The sequence below is a fragment of the Fopius arisanus genome, unplaced genomic scaffold, assembly GCF_000806365.1.
Source record: "Fopius arisanus strain USDA-PBARC FA_bdor unplaced genomic scaffold, ASM80636v1 scaffold00008, whole genome shotgun sequence".
Lineage (NCBI taxonomy): Eukaryota > Metazoa > Arthropoda > Insecta > Hymenoptera > Braconidae > Fopius > Fopius arisanus.
Window position 1 is genome coordinate 1,331,358 of NW_011887747.1, and position 21,782 is coordinate 1,353,139.

The following is a 21,782-nucleotide window of genomic DNA, read 5'->3' on the forward strand; positions in this document are numbered from 1 at the left end:
CGTCGAAACAGCCAGCCACTTAATCGGATTAACCGAGAGTTCCAACTTGTTCTATATACACCTTGTACTTCTAACGTCCAACTCAGCCCCCCGAGGCTCTCCGATTAAGTTTGCAATTACTCACGTGTGAAGCATATCGCAGTGAATAGAGAAAAATTTTGCTAATGCAATCAGCAGCTTGACCTATCACTTGGCTGTTCTGATGATTCTAGATAAGCTCTCTTATTATCAAATACCCAATATTTGTTTCCAAATAGAATATTCGGTGTAATGACGCTGCAATAATGGTGAGCCTTGCCGAGACTATTTGCTCGGTGGCAGTTAAATTGCCTGGCATCGAAATCAATTCAGTGTCCAGAAGTGCTCCAGTCAGCGAAGCCTGGCATGGAGTGGTACTCCTCCACGAAGTGTATCTACTATCCAATTCTGTCTAAAGAAAAATCTTTGTCCACCATTATCTGTCTTTTCTCGAGTCGCCTTATTCCCGACTCATATTCTAACTGGTGTGTTTTTAGAGTCAACGAGCCAACTCCTCTTTCCATTTCAACGCCTGTTCTTCACCATTTCTATGCATTGAGTTCAGAAAAGAAAAGAAATCGATGAAACAATCAGGTCAATGCAGGATAGGGCTCCATCGAAGAGGCTTGAACAAAAAGTATGTGGAACATGGCACTAAGTGCCTGTAATCTCAGGAAATAGACAAAGAGCTCGAAGGGTGAAACGCGCTGATATACAGCGAGAAAGGTGGAAAGAATTTACTTGTAGTACCACAAAATAAAAAAATTCAAGTAAAATACAGTAAAAAGACATAACGATAGGAAAGCTCGATGCTCAACACACGCCAGTCTCTCTTTCCTCGCTTCTTCCTCTATTTCAATGTGTACTTTTTCTTCCTCTTATTTTTCCCTTGTTCTTTTTTTATTTTCTGCAGTGGCAGCTCCTTATCCAGGAATATTTATCGTCCCATTCCGTTCTCTTAAGTACACCGAAAGAACCACATTTTTCCGTCTATTGTTCGGAGTAAGAGTGCAAGGGAAAATGAAAAAATTGAGTGAAGAAAAAAAATCTGTCGTCCCAGGGTTAAATGAGGGAGTGGATACGTGGGTGCAAAGCTCTGGTGAACTATTGGCTTTGTAATGGGCCCTTAGATTTGAGCAATAAAGTCGTTTATATCTTGCAAATAATACCACAAGAGCCCAAGTGGTATAAAAAGGCGAGGAGTTTATAAGAAAAGAGAAGTAATTGTCTCCTTTAATACTGAGGATGTAGCCTCTATAAAAAAAAACAAATAGGAAGTAAAGGTACTAGACACTTGAAGGTAACCTGGTATGTCGATTGTCCTTAGAGAAGATGAAAATTCATCAGATGCTCCAGCCCATCAACAACACGTTAAAAAATTTCATATAAATAAATAAATGGTTAAAATTCAATATTTTGTACAGCTGAAGTCGAATTGTTAATTCTAAGCTTGGAAACGGCGTTAAAACCATTGCAAAGAATTCAAAGGCAACACATCAAGTTTTTGAAACTTTCCAATTAATTTTCCAGTGGAATGTGTCAGTCTGTGTCAGTCAATGTCAGGCCCATTGATTTTCAGACTGAGAGACATTTATTGCTTTCCTCACTGTATTGATAAGAGGTTTTAATTGCTTCGTAATTAAAAGTTTTATATAAATAATTTGAATGCTCGGTGACTACACACAAGAACGTTCTCATTGCGGTGGTAAAAGCGTCTCGAAATATTGTTAATTTTCACCAGGAATGGGGTTGTCCCCTTTGCTTGAACTTTCTTCAGTAAATTCCATTTCCTCGGTTTCTGCGTGTTGGATGAGGGACTAACTGGAGGGGCTTTAATTCTCAATTTTTCTTTTTTTTTTCACGGCTGACTTACGATGTTCATTTCCTGTTCTTGGATCTCCTTGTAGACCTCCACAATTCTCATCAATGCCGAGCCTGAAAGCAGAAAATTTTTATCGTTAATAAAATCTAGTCAATGATTTTTCATTCATGGATATTTAACTCGATTTAAAGTTGAAGTTCTCGGGAAAAAAAAATCTCGGATGAAATAAAACTCAATCGATCAGCGGTGAAAACCCCATTAAAAAATAGCGTGGGTAACCGGTGTAAAAGTTTTGGGTTTGGTGAAAATACGACAGGGAGTACGTAGGTTTATATACCAGTGTTGAAAAGAAAAGTTGTAGTGCGGGTTATGGGGGTGATGCTTGCGGTACAGGGGCTTGAATAATTCAGAGGCCAGTGGCGATACTTTAATCCGGTTGGTGCAACCCAGGGGTTGAAAGTGGTCGCAGACTTAAGCGTCAGACGCTTTGCCGAGAGTGACTTTTGCAAAGCTTTTTGGTGGTGCGAAGCAGAAGACCAGATCTCGTAGTCCTAAACAACATCCAATATCGATCTCAACATTTTTTCATCATTTATCACCGTGAGAAAAAGGAAAAATTTTAAATTAATAAAAAATTTCAAAAATACAGTACAATATTGTAGTTCCTAAACCATTAATTAAGGCGTCAAATAGTTTGTTTAAAAAAAAAGTTATATATGCATATCTATGTAGGGTATCGAATATCTTAAGAAAGTGATATGAATAATGGTGAACTATATAGTGATATTAATCGAATTTTATGGATGCAGAAAGACGGTGCAAGTTGCATGGCGCCTATAATCAGTAACAACTCTGTGAATATCATGTGAGTAATCCTATTGTAATGGGGGCATTGTACAGTCTGCAATAAACTATTCTCTAAATGGAAATCAGAAGAGCAGAGGCTGCCTATATATGCAAGGCGAGCGTAACGACGCTTATGGGGCTTTGGCCCCAATGTGGGGCTTCACTGAGAGAGATCGGGTTAATGCTCGGGTGCAAAGGGTTTAGGAATGCAGCGTAAACATCGATAACAACCCCCTTCCATGCACCTCTTAACTCCCCTTCGACTTTTCCGTGTTACTATTTCATTTTGTTTATATACCATATCTATTTTCATACTGCCAACACGCAGAAAAATATAAACGCAAATAGCTTAAGAAATCTTATTCTGAAATCGCTATCAGAAACGTACACAAGGAAAAATATTCAATAACAATTACAGAACACTCTGAAAAAATGGCGTAAGAGTTCCTTTGAATTGTCTTTAATCGTATCATTTGCGTGAACATTTTTATGTACGAGTTGGCATGAAAAAATACACTGAAGGCAAGTAATATTACTAACATGCTGGCGGGGGAAAAATCGAATTCATTCAGTCTTATCAATTTTTACAATTATGATAAAAACTATAGAGGAATATAAGGAGATCGCATTATATTGGATGATACTGGCAATTTTCAACTCCATTAAGTGCTTAACAACCCATTCTATTCAGATACTTCTCGAAATGCGAAAAAATAAATGGCTTATCGGGAAAGCATTAGCGCTCAAACATTCGTCAGATTAATAGTAGAAAAACTGATTATAAAATAAATTTTACGGTATGACTTACTTTCACCTAAAATTCCTTTCCACCGACACAAGACATTGTAAACGTAATCTGAAGAGTACCTAATGTAGATATAATCTTTACGGGCCATATACGCGAATCCATTAGAATAAAGAGAGGATCGTAGCATAATTTTCAAGACGAAGAGACAGTACCCAGAATGCCTACAAAAATTCTTTACAACTTGCTCAAAGCCACGTCGAGTTACAAAGCCATAAGGGTACCGTGGAATTTTCCACTCAGAAATAGCGGAACTTCACTCGCAATTAAATTCTCAAAACGATAAAACCCAGGACCCCTCAACATCCTCACAAGATGGTTTAAATAATTAAACCGAGTAAGAAGAGGGGGAAAAAATGTCGAGTGTGTAGTAGTGACGAAATGGCCGGAAGCTCATAAAAGCTCGCGCCCTTTCTGAATTGTTGATGCGACTGGGCGAGAGAAAATGAGAGAATAAGTGCGGAAATTCTGGAGAAAGTTGATAGAACGATGTAGATCATTCTCTCAGAACATACAAGAACATCCAGCTGTCACTAATACGTTGGATTCGATAATATTCGTTATCACGTCACTGCACTTCCTCAAAATTCCATGTCCGAACAGCCATTTCTAATCAGTCACTCAGAGAAATGTTGAGTCTAAACGTCCATCCACATTGTCAACCCTTCATCTTCTTCAAGCTCAATACATAGTTCTTATATCTGAGAAGCTACAGGACCGATCAGACTGAGACTGCGTAATAATAAAGCTTATTAACCATACCTACAATAAAGAAAACTTTCCAATTTTTTGAAAATTTTCTCAAGATTGCTCGCCGAAACCCCAAGTTATCGATCAGATATATATAGACATGACCTCAAAACATCGTTCTCTCACATTTCCTAACATTCCAGACCATTCCGAAACAACAAAACAGAATAGAATAATAATATAATAATAATTATTATACAATATTGTGAATATGTCAATTATGATATCCTAAAACTTCTCTCTCTCTCTCTCTCTCTCTTTTATGTTACAAGACTCAAATCCAAACTACTGGTTGAGGGAATTCAATATTTGGCGATGGTGAATCCCGTGGCTTGATACCCACCAGAATTCTCTGGCATTGTCCATTCCGTTTGAGTTCCTCCAAATGTGGCACCAAGATTTGCCAAACCGTAAGATCGTTTCCCTTCCAATATCAGTCAATTGCCATGCTCACTCAGGCATCCTCAAATATTCGACCACTTGGCTCAGAAACCCAAGGGGATTCCATTCACAAGAGGTAAACTTACGCTTGAAAAATAAAAGGGAGGCGAATAAACGAGCGACTTCCGGTGTGTCGTTTCATTCGTACCAACCGACCCCACTTAATATTGTTTTATTCAACTGCAATGCAGATGGTTGAAGTACTAGGAGTTTATGTTATGCGTACATAGCGAGAGGAAGATGAGGGAGAGTTATTTATTCCAATCGAGTAATTTCATTTCTCGGACAATAGGGAAGCTACATTCTATTCCCCACTCACCATTTTTCGGTAAAACCCGATGTACGAACATGACGCATAAATTACACTGACAGAACATTTAGTCATGAGTAACAGTTATGGCCAATGTTCATCACATGAAAATTTTATGGATAGTTTATCACAGCAGATGGGAGTAATCGCTCGATTGGAATAGCTCATTAAGATTGGTTTAACGATTCATAACTCTTGTCAATCTTGTTCAATCTTATGGAAGATTATAATTAAACATTCACTGACCATCAAAGCTTCTCATAAATTATTCGGAACCTCTTCAAGGAAATCCGATGTATGTTCCTTTCATTGCGATATTTCCAAACGTACATTTTTAATTCGCACCGCACATCAAATTCCTGCTTGATCAGACGTACTAGAACGAGGTGTATTCAACTTCCGTGCAACGTTAATTGTTGGGATTACGACATTAATTCGAAAGTTTGACATCACTTGAAACTTTTTAAACTATCCCCAACTCGGAGCGGTTTTATAACGAATACCGAAACGATTATCGATACACAAGAAATGCATCTGCAATGCACCATCAGTCCCTGGGAGCTCTCAATACCGATAAATCGACGAGATTAAATTCCACTTGCAGCCTCTGCCTTCGAATTCTCTGCATCGATTCTATCTAACGCCCACTTTTTCAAAAAATGCTTCCTCATTTTACTCCAAAAGAATGGTGTTTGCCCTCGATAGCTGGCGTATTACCCTTCAAGAGTACCCGCTATCGAAACGAACACTGCAAAATATATATGTAGATAATTCACGACTTGGGGAGTTTTGGTGAAACAGGAGGGGAATGTATACCGTTTTCCGCATCTGTGCACGCCGAGATGCAAGAAGATATACAAGAAGAAGGTAAGAGAGCGGCCATACAATGGATAGAAGGGGTTAAAAGTGGGAGAATGAGGGTAGTTGAAACAACAATAGTGCGACTTATCGTTTGCCTCTAACCACATCCTAGCTCTCGTCTAGCTCTCAATTCAAGTCTTTACCCACAGCTATCTCAGTTTAACCCTCACCATCAAGGGTAGTTCAAACAGTCTTCAACTGTTCGACCGTCTCGAACTAATTAATGTGGGATTCGCTGGTCTATCTCGCACATTGACTCGCTGAATCCTCACATTTGAATGGAAACCCAACAGAAATGAAGGAGAAATGGGTAATGCTGAATGCATTCATTGCTCTGGATACACTAACAAACTTTTGAAACATCTCTGAATGTATAGAGATAATATCAACGGGGTAGTCCGCGGCTGTTAAAAGCCTCTCGTATATTAGGTTGACTCTGGCAGTGGAAGTATACAGCATCAGCAAGTCTTCCTTGAAATAATGAGAAATTAAAGACGATTCTCCATTATCGATTATCCAGGTTGTCTACTTGGAAAACCGATCACCTCGTGATATGTTGTGGTTTTTATTTTAATACACACCATCAATTTCAAGGGTTGGAGGCTCTCTAGAGAGAGATGGCAAAGAAAATTCTTGGAGGACTTATATGCACTGATTACCCATCTTTTCTCTCCATTTCATTTCAATTCTTATCATCTAATCGCAATAGCAAGCGTCGGCAATTTATCCGAAATTCCTGTATGTAAAAGCGATAAATTCCGTGGGTAATGCCTTGCCCGTTAAAAGCCCCTTATATTAGGCCAATCTCAGGGTCGAAAATTGAACAGCATCAGCAAGTATTCCGATAACTCAAGGGAAACCTGTAATAGCAGAAAAATTGAAGAGAACTGCCGCTCATTGATTAGCAGAAAGGGAGCGGCAGAACTTTTCCTCCACCTGACTCCTGCCACCTCACACCAATATTGAAAGACGAATGTTTCGTATTAAAAATATATTCTTTGGATTACAGGGGGTCGAATGTCTCAGGGGTGAATCATTTTCCAATCGATAATTATCTGTTTTTTTTTTTGTAAAAATCATGGTAAAAATCATGGTAAAAATCATGGGAAACCCCAGATCACACCATTTTTCTCCATTTTTTTAAATATTGAGGACCCGCGTGCTTTATTAAATTAATTCAGCATCTTTATTACTAATTTTTTGTTCCTAACCCGAACATTCCATCCTGAAACAGTTTATGATTTAGGTGCTTCCAACTACTTCCGATTATATTACCACGGTGGGCCTTTCGCCAAACGTCGCACCCCTCGAAACCCAAGCCAGAATATTTTACTCCACGCGGACTTTTATGACTCAAGCCAAACCTTCAAACTAACCAGCCACAATGCTGATAATTACTTCCCATCAATCAGAGAATGGTTTATATCCCTTCTCGTCCTGAGGGAGGACCTCGTGAAAACGTCGGCGGCCTAGAAGGACAATAAGGAAAGACTTCATTTGATTTCCAACATCAAAACAGTTCCTTTTGAAAGGAGTAACAGTGCGCGTTCTTGAGACATTCGACTTCTTATAGTTTCCATGAAATCAATATGCTGCTAGCTCGAGTTGAAATGTATAAAATAATTCATCCTCCTCAATATTAACATCAAAAAATAAACTGGTGATACAACATAAGTCGTCAAGTATTCGAGTGAGTCTAGTTATTAGCTCGAATGTGTCGTCTATGAGAATGAGACGAGACAACGAAGCTGTTATGCCTTTACTTTGTACAGCTTTGAAAGGAAACTCTGGGGCACGCGTGCGTTTAATGTTACGATGATTGTCCACAGAATTCGCCAAGAAATTCTCCAAGTTTCCTCGATCAGTTTGTCCATACAAAAAAAAGGGGAGAGTCAAAGCAGATGGAGAAGTGAAGCTGTGAAATTTCTCTTTCATTCCTCGTGTGGGTCGTGGGATGAGACTCGGAATCGTCTCGATTTTCTCATCCCCTTAATTTTCACTCTCAACTGTACTCCCTCATCTCGTAGACACTCTGTCAACGTCTCCAGTGAAATGAGACAGGTTTGAGTGCTTCAGAACGTTCTCTACTCATATTAAAGAGAGGTGATGCGCTCCCATCGATTATGGAAATGGATATCTACCATTACGATAGTTTTATCCTTCTCCCACTATATTGTATCTGTTTTTGAAGATTTATCTGGTGGAATTACGTGGGTGGGAAATACGAGGGGATCATGGTATGTCTCCGGCGCTTCATAATGCGACACGACACGTCCTCACCCGGCGCCATCTTGCCGTCTCGCCTTTCAGCTAGTTCACCCTCTCGGCTTTCTTCATTTTGGAATTCAACTTTCTCCTCTTTTTCCTGTTACATCACGACAATTCCCAAGGGCTTCAGGCACATTGGATATAGTTAGCATTTATGTAACTCTAGGAGGTGAACAAACTTATCTAAATCAATAGAAATACTCTGGACGAGAAATCGAGACTGTACAGTCTATACAAACCATCGGACGTGACAAGAACAGCCAATTGATATGATCTTTTGTTTTTATATATGGTTTCTTCTTTTCAGAAAATTCCGAGATTAATTGAGGGAAATTCGAAGGTGAAATTCAAAGCAGTTTAAATCCAAAACTTTACCGCTCTAATTGCTACGCTGTTGAAAATTTCTTGATATTTCAGTCACAAAGTCATCTGCATTTTTAATTATATAAGTTTCAAATCGATTTCAGTTAAAAATTACGCCAAATTACCGGAATATTTAAGAAATTAAATGATTCGCCGATAAAGAATTGTTAGGAATTTCAAGTGTAATTTTCGAGTAGTGTATAAGGGGGGTTCATTCTTTTCCTTGAGACAGCTTACGGAAATCAAGCCGAGAGATTTGGGGATTTTAGAAAAGTAATGTAGCGAACGTAAAAAAAATGGAGAAAGAAGACGAACAGATATAAAGTGGTGAGAGTGGAAAGTTCATGGGAATCTACCTCAAGCTGGATCCGTAGGATAAACGGAGAGATAGAGCTGTCAGGAAGAGGAATGATGGCGACGCGTGTCACACACTGTTTCCTTATATTTCTCAGAGTGAACACCCATTCTAAAATTTTCAACCCCTTTCCCCAATCCCCGCGCACATTCCATCATCTACAGAGTCTATTTCCACAGCCAGACTCTTATGACTTCCACTTCCGTTATTACGATGGGGTAAGGATGAGTCTGACTATACAAGTGGCAATATTCGTGGAAAATACAATTTCCTACTGGTAAAAGAAAAAAACATCGAGAAGACGGTGAAATGAGATACAATAAAATTCGCCTTTCTACATTTTTTCCAGCTGTCCAGCCAACGGTGCAGCCCCACTTCCAGATTAAATTCCCGAGTATAATTTGGAATTAAAAAAAACGTCTGGCATATCGGTGTGGGTATAGCTTAAATGAAAACCAGAAGTGTCGATTAAAAAACACTAGACAACTATTACCTGTTTATTTAATATTTAATATTTCTTTAGCGACTAAATAAAGCCTCTATGAGGATACTTAAAAGTTCAGTGATACTGACACAATTTTTATTGTTCCCTTTTCTCGAAATATTATTCCTCGAATTGTTGCATATCAAAGCGGTGATCTTATAAGGCAGGAGTGGAACACAAAACACTCGCGTCTACCCCTGGGAAAATAATTGTCCAGAGACAATTCCTCTGTATTTCGATGAGAGACACTTCTCCAAAGGAGCAATAAAAGAGAATGCATTTCTTTTACTCGTTGCATTGGAAAGTTTATACTCGAAATGCTAGCGACAAAGAGACAGGTGGAAAACTAAAGAGAAACAAAAAGTTTCATCTCGTCTGTTTCTCATCGCATTGTGAATGTCCCCATAAATAATTCTGTGACAATACCGTTTTTCATGCACTCGTGTTAACCTCTTTTTCATTCAACATCTAGCTGGTGCGTTTTACAAGAAGATTGAATCCCTGAATGTTACCGTGACGACCATGGCAATCAATTTGTGAAGACAGAGGCCATGCTCACACGAGAATGTCATCTCACCGACAAGTAAACCGTCTGTTTAGGATTGAACTACCAAGAAAACCCAAGTTTATTTGTCTTGCATAGTTACCTTTAAGGATAAATGCAAAACCACAGAGTCCTGTACACCATACGGTGAACTTTGCTAGATTCTCAACCGCATGCACCAGCACAACAAACTTTCAGAGGAGAAGACTTTCCAGTTTATCAACTTGAGAGTCTATTGGACATTTTTCAGAGTCAATCTACTGTGTTATACGTACCAACTTATTTCATTATCAATTTGTCATTTTCATTTGCTGTATTATTCGCGATTCATATTGAATGCTGTGAAAACCAGACCGTTGAAAGCCCTGATGTATTTTATTTCTGTTCCCTATAATTGTGCGTAAATATGATTAATCTGGCGTTATTTATCGCCATGGTTGGGCACCGCCTTGGGCCGGCAAATTACTCGACAATGCCAATTAATAAAGACTTGGTTAATGGTGTCCTGGCACTCTCCAGTATTATAACGCACACCGGGGTATAATATCACTCTCGTTAATCACCGACGACGAGTGCTTCTGTTAAAGCTTTGGGCTCGTGATGACGTTGCTACCCTCGGCACGTATTACTAGGCGTTATCTCCTTCGGGCCGCGTGTGAACAATCCCGAAAGAGACCAAGAGGTGTAAAAAATCGGTCGACTGCAAAATGAGGAGAACAAGCCAGATTTTATTCAGTCCCACGCTCAGCTTATTTAATATTTAATCTCTCACTGGAATTTTCACTACAAATATCTAACGAATTTCAATACGTACATAATTCTACTGAAAATCCAACAGTGGTTTCCAGTTCCCAATTGAATAAACCAGTCGTTATGGACTGCTAATTCTGGCTAATTGTACCATATGATAATTAATAGCAGAATCGAATTTTCAATTCATGAAAACTCCGGGGTAATTTCATACTGAACATTTATATTTTTATTGAAAAATATATTTTTATGTAGGGATAGAATTTGAATATATATGCAGTGACCGCTGGTATACACGTACACGATTTAGAATACGATTTTGTACGTGGATAGTGGGGGGGAAGAAAATGCCCAACCCTGGAAGTCTCATCCTCTGGTCCTCGAACCCAGAAATTGCCCACCAAAATATACGTGAAGGCGTCAGCCAGACGCAGCATGTGCCACCGCAAATATCCTTCCTCCCTTCATCGTTTTATTTTTTCAACTTCTCTTCAATTTAACTCCAGCCTTTTTTTCTTCTCTCTTCATTTTAATTTTCTTGTACTTGTGCATGGAGAATGGGAATTCCGGTGTATCAAATGCCAGCCAGACGGCGGATAGTGGTGCTGGTGGTGGGTAGTAGTCGAGTGGATCATTACACGCGCGAAGCGAGAAAGGTGGTGGTGGAAATGGAAAGGGGTGTGAGACTAGATGCAATTAACTGGCCGAACCACAAGGAAACTATAGCCCGGCATCGGGAGTATATTACCACGGGACAATCCACGAAAACAGGATCACCACATCTGCGTATACCTGTGTTATAGCACTGGTCCGTAATGTGGATGAATATGGGCTTGAGATATATGGGATAAATTGAAGGGCCCTGTGTTCCTATTCTTGAGAGATTCCAATAACTATCCCATTGGTTGGCATCGGAGGATGCAGTCTATTACTCGTGTGTCCGTGGCAGCGTTAGAATACGACACTGAATTAGGAGGATTTCACGGTCTCGTGGAGGCACCCAGACGTGTGCCCGACGCGCGGAACGATGGGAGATAGCTTTCCAGATATGTACACGATCAGTTACAAGTTCACGGTAAAATTAATGGATTCTGGGGACATTTACGAGGTGGAGCAACGTGATTGTTTGGGTGGTAGGATGAGAGTTTCTTAACGCGCGCACAGATCCATCAAATTTTCAATTCTTCATTTTGTTCATCACACAACCGGTGAGCAAACCCGAATTTTCGAAAAAATAAAGTGATTCGTCAATGATAAATTATCCGGAAATGGATAACCACCTCACTTCGTGGTTTTTAAAAAAATTATTGTTTTGTGAGTTTATCGAATAATTCAATGAATCGATTCAGGTAATCATCAGCTTAGATAATTTTTGTTTCACGCATTTAAAATGCCATCCATCTCAATCGAAAGTGGATATAGCTGTTTAATGATTAAATGAAAATTGGAATCAATTTAATCCCATATATGGGTTCGCGAATAGCGGTGGCAAGCCCCTCGATCAATGCCTCAGCAATCCCAATGGATAGCAAAGTTCTGATGCATTCGCAGCTGACAGAGAGTACTCCATGGAGAACAGTTTGAATCATGAAAGAGAACAGCAAATTAACTCGGTCAAGAGCATTGGGAATATTGTATAATTGATAAAAATGTTCTTCGAGTGGTTACTTCAATAGTAACAACGTACCAATAGTTGTTTTTCCGACCGAATGATGAACTGAGTAACGAAATATACCGTTTATGATGATACTCATTTTTTTGGTCACCCGGTTCGTGAGGGAACGCCGAGTGACGAACAAAATGTTGCCCCGTATTCGGAAACATTAAGTGCATATCCTACGAACTCTATTTTCCATTTAATTGATAATCGGATTTAGATTAGATTAGATAAGCTATGATAACAACTTTAACTTGTTTCGTCAAAAACTGAGGCAAATGTTAATTTTTTACAAAAAATTTTTAATAAATTGAGTTTGGCAGAAAAATTCTTTGGAATACCATGCAATTCCAACGTGTGTATGACACGCATATGTACGTAATTTTCAGGTAAATATTCAAAATAGTTCTATACAATATTACTAATTACATCCCTGATACTGTTTCGGATTTGAGTTGATTGGGGAGAGGCTGTGGGCTCACATGAGTATGAAATGAGATACTACATTTCCAAGAGTTGACATGACAACTAAGATTATCCCAAGGTGTATATTAACGGGTTGAAGTGTGTGATGTGATGCGTTTGAGATCGGGTGAACGATCACAGTGACTGAATTATGAGGCTGGAAATGGCGTAAAGGACGTGGAAAGCTACTGAATGCATCCGGAATCTCGACATGATGTCTACCATCAAGAGACTCCAACTACTGAAAATACGTAGGTGTCAAATCCACGTAATTGCATAAAATTACGCGTGTGAACATCTCCCTCAGCGAATTATTATAGCTTCATACTACCCAATGGCGCATAGCAGTAAAACGACCAATTGAAAATAATGGAACGAATGAAAGAAAAGGGGATGAGGAGTATGATAACATGAATAGCATCAAAATACTCCACTTTTCATCTAGCAACACACGTTCGACCGCCCCAGGGAGTTTAATCGAGACTTTACTCGTCAACGTTGAATAACTATTTCTACACCGAATAATGTGATTAATGTGGATTACCCGTGTTTAGTTATATTTATTGGAAGTGAAAGAATTATAATTTCGTATTTAGTGAATAGGGGTTTAACTACTGTTTTCAGAATTTCAATTTAATTCGCTCTCATTAGAGAAATTAATTGAAGCTCGGAAATTGTGAGCCTATCGTTATATGCGTATTAAATGACGGACAGTAATTAAACGAGATTGAAATCATTAAGAATAAACACGGTAATCGTTTTCCCTTTTTTTGTCGACGAAATCTTTTTTTGTCCCCGCGTTCTCTGCTCGCACATTCATTCAAAATTTTTGGGATTTTGCTATGGCTTAGTCGTCGCGGGTCGATTAGGTCTTCTAGATATTTCGAGATCGATTTTCTGTCGTATTTTTATATGAGGAAAAAAACACCATTACCACACCATCCCATGTAAAGTAACATGCATAATAAAATCAAATAGAAAAAACCTGAGATGCATGGCAAAACGGTTTGCATGTCTGAAGGGCCAGCCCTAATTCAGGGGATTTTTGAAGGAGGAAATTAAATTTGAATTAGGCACCGGAATTAGAAATTTTATTCTCTTCTACACCGGGTGGATGAATTTACTATTCCAGAGTTCTGTTTTAGCCTGCCGCACTGCGATGAACGTTGGGTGAAGAGGATTCAAATAGTTGAAAAACGGGGAAATTTCGTTGTTTCGTTCGCAGAAGGATGGGAAATTATAGATAAAAAATATATGAAAAGTACACAAAGAAGTTGAGTTTCCTTTGTAAGCGTGAATTCTTATCTAATCGAGTTTCAATTTTACTTATGACGGGGGCCTTTCCTTCAAGCTGGTACTTCCGGAAACTGCTATTCCGAAGAATCAAGTGAAAAATGGAAGAGGAAGAGGATGGGTGAGGCCTACGAGGGCGCCTGTAGATCCTGAAAGGCAGATTCGTATATCGATCGAGACATAGTGAGGTAAGGGAGGCTGAGCCCACGATATTGCCAATTTCGATATCACTCTCATTTTCACACCCCCAATAATCGAATGCCCCTCTTACACCCTTCCGACCCCGCCCATTTCCACTTCCCCTTTGCACCGGAGCCACTGGTTCCACTCATTGGATTTTTCGTGGCGTGTAAACTAGCTGTGTAATACGATTTTTTTTTTCTCTCTCTCTCTCTCTCTCCTTGAAAACCAATAAACGGAACAATTTTTCGTGTCAAAGATCAAAGCCATTGAGGTACCTTATTTGATTTTCGAGCGCTCTCGCAATAAATAGGTCATCAGATGTTTTCCAATCAAAATAGAAAATATGGTATCGCCTGGGAATCTATTCCCATCAAAATTGATGTACGAATTCTGGAATAATTTCTCGATAAACTAAAAACTAATAGGCTAAACAATCTCAGAAATTGTCGATTGAAATTTGACATAAATTTATATAGATCGAATGTAATCATTAGTAATTTTATTTTTATAGCCTAACCTAAAGAAAATCGAATCCCAAAAAAAAAGAGAATACTTATAAAGAAGAAGTCTGCGGAGTAAGTGGAAGGTTGGATGAAAGGGAGATGGCAGTATGGAGAAGTACGGAGTGTGGTGGCATCAACCTCTTGTGGATCATCTCCGAGGGCCTCCTGAAGGGTCATACGGTGGAACTTCTGCAAGAGATATCACCTCGGGAATGAGGAACGATTCAATTTTGTGGATTCACCTAAAACCAAATTCACCAGTGGCTCGGTCCCTGGCCGGGACGATTTAGTATAATCGAGATTGGTTTGCCACTAAACCTCTAAGGGCCACAGTGGTAAATGGTATTGTTGAACAAGACGACACCGGTTCAGAACGATTATTGAGAAATTAAAAGCGAATAATAAACGCTGCAAAGCTAGGCAGGAGGCAAATTGACGCTTGTTTCTCCAGTTGGATGACAATATTCTCACTCTCATTGTAGAACCATTTACCTTGGGGCTTTGCCACCTATTCGAGACCAGAATCCCTGCCAAATGGTGCACTCCACCTCGACAAACTAATTCCCCGAGTCTCTGATAATTGAAAATTATTGGATTTCTGAAGGAATGAGATATGCGGAATAATATTCTCTTTTATATACTATGCTATTACCGCTGCGGCAAAGGGTTTCCCAAATTGAATACAAGCGAGTCATTAAAAGCCATATGTCGTGACATGTCGATGCAGAATCAATGGCAGTAGAATGTGACAACCTCCCCAGGCACACCTGACTCGCACCCTTAGGGTTTCGTAATTCTGATTGACGAGAGTCATGAGCGGTGCATCAGTCTCATTTTTAACCCTCGGTATCTCACCCCAATCTCTGGAAACACCTCTCGATTTCCGACACGTCGGCTTGATTCTACTCGTCATCCCGTGATGATCTCGTTAAGCAGCCCCATACGTGCGATATTTCAAGAGACGATAATAAAAGTACAGAAGAGTAAAGCTCTCAGCTTAGGTATGGTCGAGTGGACGCGCTTTTATTGGCTTTGGAAGCCTTCGAGGCACTAAAACCCACAAAAGTTGCACGAATAAAGAAAATGTGTTGGGCATTACAAGGCACACTTGGGACAGTGGGACAGGGTATTCAAGAAGAAAAGCTTACAATCATTCCTCCTTGTACATTGTATAAGATGGTGAAAAGAGAGTGGAGAAGTGAGAGAAAAAACAAGCAGTTGGGGTATTCTAGGCCCCCTGAGGTTTCGAGTCGTACGGCGGTGATGAGATTGTTGGGAGGATAATCAACTTCTACTCACCGACATCCTGAGAGCCACCCCAGGTACCAAGCTGTGCTTGTCTCGCGAGTCTGGAGAGGGCGTCCACATAAGTACGAGATGCCGCTGCTGCGCCTGAAATAAAAACCCACGTGTTCATTAAATCCATTAAAATAAATTTGCATAAAATTGCGATATTGATGAAACACCAGCTAAATTTTTTTAAACTCGCTTAAAAACTTCATGGTTCGGCATCAAAATCCATTAGTCATCTATTAAAGATTTATCGAATGACTGTGATAATAAGGCACTCGACGATAAAGATCGGTTATCAATAAAAAATAATTGAACCACTGAATTGGGAGAAATCTGCGGTGAATGATGCGTGAGAAGAGGGTATCCTTCCCATTTTTCCCATCTTGTTAGGACTCTATGGACCAGAAAAAAATTGGTAGGATCTTCACTGCGTGGGGGTTGAGGCTTCTCGTGACCAGGCATGCCTGTAGAAATTGGCGTTTGGTGTTTACCATGTTTTACCAGCGGTCCTTTCACGCATCCTGGGAGTATCGATTCCTCATAAATACCGGAGATAGACCGGCGATTTTCCCAGGAAAGATGCTCCACCGAGTTTTGGGTAACCGGTTTTACGCGCGTTATCGCAAATTCAAGGAGTCAACAATTCTCCGGTGAATGCAAGGGTTGAATCGCGCAACCCTCTCATGACATCCCCACCCTCCAACCAAGTTTTCCCTATCTCTACTTGCCCCATCGAAAATTCAACATCCAAGGAATTGAGCCAATTACATTGATTCGATAATACTAATTAATTAGATTTTCAATTGAGAATTAATTCGTACGTCTGTCGTCAGTAGTAATACTCGTTAATTCACGTCTATTTTCCACTCTCGTATCCAATACCGAGACTAAGAAGAATAAACGAAAAAAAAAAAAACATGAAAGCTATTACCACCCTTATGCGAGACAAGGCACTGTGAAGTAGGGCTGGAGATGCTTTGAGATGGGTGTCTCGATAAAGACAAAAGCTCCACATTAGACCAACTCCTTGGCAGAATATCAATGGAAAGTCAATGCTGCACACGTTCACATTTTCCTTTAAAAACCTCCAACTTCTTTCTCCACTAGTTTACAGAGTGCTGATACTTTTCAAGAACGATTTCTCCTCAATTTCTTTTGTGTCTACTCGCTTTAATCGCCTTTACGTAAGGTGATTCTATAAAAAAACTCCCTTACCTGCAGCTAAGAAGTATTTCTTGACAACCAGGACTCTCTTGAGCTCGTCACCCCTTCCCCACCCTCCTTAATTGTTATTCCCACTTGTTCTTGTTAATTACATTGTTCCACCACGCGTACTCAAGAGGCTGTTACTACCGCCCTATGCAAAGTCGCCACTTTATCTCATCGCTCTCCCTTCGCCACTTGTACGAATTTGAATTTACCACCTTCAGCCGGGTCGAGCGCCAATTGTGGACAGCGAATAGAAAACATTTGCAAATTGAGTTACGTCTCTCGCAAGAGTGAGTGGATTTAATTGCAGCTTAAGACGAATCCTCATGAAGAGTAAAGGGCTCTGAGTAATTTCAAATAAAATGAATGAATCACTGAAAGATAGTTGACAAAAAAAAAATACGGAGGGAAGTTGCAATGGCTCTACATGCCATCCACTGCCTCTTCCTCCTCGAGAATGAAAATTAACTTACGAGTCATGTATGTCAAAGACATCGATTCAACTCCCTGTCTACTTGAAGCAACTTTTTGATCTCTTTTTATCCTTCGTATAACTCTCTGTGTGTATCGTGTATACCGTGTACTTTGCGCCCATTGTTATTTCAGTCGTGAAATTCCGCCCAAGCATCAATTTCACAAGCATACGTATGGCTTGGGTTGCACGAGTCTAAACAACAATCTATTGCCTATTTCACCCGACAGGAGATCACAGAGAATCAGTGGACAACAAAACCTATGGAAACGAGAGTAAATAGTTGTTACGTGTGGTGATACACATTCCGAAACAGTGCGCTGGGTACAATCCAATTTGTCTCGTTGGCTGAGGGGTGTAGTTCGCTCAAGTGGAGAATCCACTGATAATTGAAAATTAAGCTCCACGGCTTGGACGGTAGATGGAAACAAAACGACTCTCGCACCAGTGCCTCAGGTCTCATCATCCGAGCGTTGCCATTGGTCTCCACTGCTTCGGGCATGAGAGATTATGACAAATTAACTAGCCACAGCGAAAAAGAGCTAGTCGTGGAACCAACGGTTTTTCATTTCCCTCTCACTTGTTCTTTCTGGAGTATCAATTTATTGCAGGTGGCCCATGAGCTTCTATATAAATTACTCCATCAAAGCATTCGATATCCAATAGAAAACGACGAGTTTTCCCAATCTGAAATTACCCAAGTGTAATGGAAAAGTTCTGAGCTCAGGCAGACAAATAATCTCCAATCTTTGGTCTCTCCATGGAGAGAAAAATTTTCCCTTCAAACGTGGAGAAAGGAAAAATACAGCGGAAGAGTCAATTAGTCTTGCTCAAAATGGTGTATGAAAGAACTTTGTTGAATAGATGTTATCCTTCGGGGGATTCAAGTTGTCTGGCAGTATTGGTAGATAAATTCAAGCCAACCAAGTCAGCCAGTCACCATGGAAAATTGACCGGTCATAGAGAATGAGAGAGAGAGAGAGAGAGGGAGAGAGAGAGAGAGAGAGAAAGAGGCACTGAGGGACCGGTGAGGAATTAAATTTTATCTCGCCTAGAGTATGGAGGCTAGGAGAGCATGTAGAAGGTTTGCCGCGTGGTGCAATAAATAAGCAGCGGTTGAGAGCCATGAGCTGAGAGTATCTCAAGGGGGTAAACTTGTGGGGATGGTTCACACAGCAGAGTTGCTTCAATTCCCCTCTACCTCTGACACCACCTTCCTAGCCCACATTGCCTCGGTGTATACCACACAACCGTCTCCATTTCTCTACCGGCTTTAACGGAGCATACCGCTGCGGTATGTACACGTACGAATGAAGCATAAATTCAGTTGCCAGCTTCCACTTCCCGGGGCAACCCGGAAACTCATCGTTTAGTCGTATGTACAACGAGCTCTGGTTTTAAGAAAAGAAGGGAGATGGCTGTGGCATATGTGCATGTAAAAGATACGTTTCTATAGAGTTTAAACTGGGGAGGGAAAAGATATGAGAAGAAAAGCTTCTCAAGCCCCTGGAGTTAAAGGAGCCTGAATTACAAGGGCGGAATAAAACCAGATGCTGTGGATCCATACATATCACTGAAATATATCCACTACATTTTCTCATGTCGTCTCAAGGCTTTAAACTTCATATGCATGTATTAATGCTAGCACAACAATAAGCACTTATAGAGTTGAGTGCACATATCTCTCTTTATCCTTATAGAGGAGAGAGAGCTGCCACTCAAGTGAGTTACCTTATATTGACACTACATCATTTTATAAAGGAGCGTCACACGATATTCAACTGACGAAGTCAGACATTTATGTGCAGACGTTTGTATTAAGTTTCAATGAAAATGGTATTTCGAGCAATGGTATTTGATGATTGTTGAAGAGGAGCTTTGAATTTGTCTTCATGGGATAATGCAGCATCTGTTTGCGAGCTTTGTGGTTGATCGCACTAGGGATGAGGAGAGTCGAACGGCCACCTATCGCTCCCTCGATTCAGAAATGCTCAGCAAGACCGAAATTGCCCCATCCATGGAGATTTCCATTCACTTTTCTAGTCTGCGGCTGCTCTGCAGATGGCCTAATTGAATACTGTGGAGTAGTTTCATGAAGAAAAATAGAGAATCAATTGCATATGAGTCTATTTGAATTTCCGGAGGAGTTATGCATTCCCAAATGGATTTAATTTCTCACTTCATCTTAACAAGTACAGAATCGAGCATTTTGACAATATATCCATGTTGATTTCCTAAGTGTTTATTGAAGAGTTAAAAATTTTGGGAACAGTAAAGACAGGACGATAATCAAGAAAGGCAACGGTATAGAATCTTTGAGACGCATCAACTAAATTCAGAAATCATAATCTGTTGTAGCTTGCGTCACGAAAATATAAACGTAGATTATATTTGAAATCATAATTTTATAAAAAATATAAATTACATTTACGTTTTGAGTAGTTATGAAGGAGGGATGATAGAAATGATGTAACATAGGTAATAAGAATGAATACAAGTCGGGATAGGCGATAGGGCGAAGCTCCTCCCTGGATATTTCAAGTTCTTGATGAAATTTCAAGCAGCTCAGAGTACATTAGTTAGTTCCTAGAGAACATAACTCCCCGTCGTGCTTATAATACCCCCAGAGTGATGAATGCGTGTGAGAAACTAGGAAAATGTATTTTGAGTTAGTCGTGCGGGAGTCATAGCCGAAGGGGGTAATTAATCTAGGTACTAGGCAATTCCTCATCGATTGTCCTTGCCCTAGTGATTCACCTATGGTTAATGTCCTCAGAGTTTTGAACGCAATTTGTGAGACTCGCAGTTTGTCAATGTGAATTTCGCTCGTTTGGCGTGTGTGCCAACGTTGGTACTGTCAAAATCGATTTGGATCGGGAGCGAAATAATTGGGGCCATTTGTCATAAATAAATGGGTTTGAACTTTGAGAATTGGGGGTGGGAGGTATCATTGAGTGATGTACATGCATGAGGATTATGGTTTTTGGGAGAGGTCATATCGCTTCGGGTTCCGAGGCATTTGGTACAAATTTTTCAGCGAATCATGTGCCTGTTATTCAGAAGATTGATTTGTAAATCTGGAACAAGCTTTTCCCATCATTTCGCCCTTTGTTTTTATTTTTATTTTTTTTATCTCGCATATTTTAATATAAATTCACTGTATATTTCAAACGGAATGAATGGAATGAATTTGGAATTATGCAGTTAATTCAACAATTATCATGAGAATTCATTGTAAATTCTATTTCACTTTGATGGGATAACAAAAATGTAATATGGCATTTGTCAAATAAATTGCTAACCCGAATTGTTCGACTAAATTCCAATAGATTATTCACAGATATATTCAACTGTGAACAAAATATTAATTATTGCGATGAATTTTAGAGGTTGGAGACATTCCCCCAGAAATTCAATATTCCATCGAATAACTCGAGGAATTCACACCCCATGTTCATCCGCGTTCTCGGGGGTGATGTGATAATTAAGAGAAAAATCCAGTAGAACGTCAGAGCCAACTGAAAATATAAAGTCTATTGATGGTTGACTGAAATCGATATGAGTTTATTTCGTTCAAAACTTTTTTCCATTTACTCCGACTCTTTCAACTGAAATAAAACATACGGAATAAAACGTAGATCAAGAGGTAAGAGTTGAGAATAAAGTTTCTCAGGGGAAACGACGTGGAATCAAAACTTCAATAACCGATATCGAGGGTGAGAGAATAATATTGATAGAAGAGGATTGAAAATTTCAGATGATCCATATAATACTAGAGTGATTGGGAATTCTGTTCTATTGAAAGTTTGCCTCTCGCCGAAGTTTATGAGAAAGAAAATTTTGCTTTGGAAAGACGAAGGAGGAGAAATGCCCCGGAAGAGGAATTCAACATTGAAATTCCCTCAAGATGATATTAACAAGGATGAAGTGAGAAAATTAGAGGCCACAAAACGACTAAAGAAATTAGACTCCGGACACAACGGAAGACGAGATATCTAGAAAAGAGGGTGGAAAATGAACAGAGGTGCAGACAGTACTCTTGGTATATCGCGTGCGATCTATAAGTCATGCTCGTCTTGCAGCTGAGGGA

At 39.7% G+C, this 21,782-nt stretch overlaps 1 protein-coding gene across 5 annotated transcripts in view; it reads right to left on the minus strand.

Annotated features, from left to right (window-relative positions):
- Window positions 1–21,782, minus strand: part of IRSp53 (Insulin receptor substrate 53 kDa) — a 68,273-nt gene that overhangs the window by 10,905 nt on the left and 35,586 nt on the right. For all 5 annotated transcript variants that reach the window (XM_011316714.1, XM_011316717.1, XM_011316716.1 and 2 more), the window contains 2 exons: window positions 16,018–16,110; window positions 1,892–1,953 (listed from right to left, as the gene is read on the minus strand). In XM_011316714.1, the coding sequence (XP_011315016.1) occupies window positions 1,892–1,953; window positions 16,018–16,110 (155 nt within the window). The remainder of the gene's footprint in view (window positions 1–1,891; window positions 1,954–16,017; window positions 16,111–21,782) is intronic.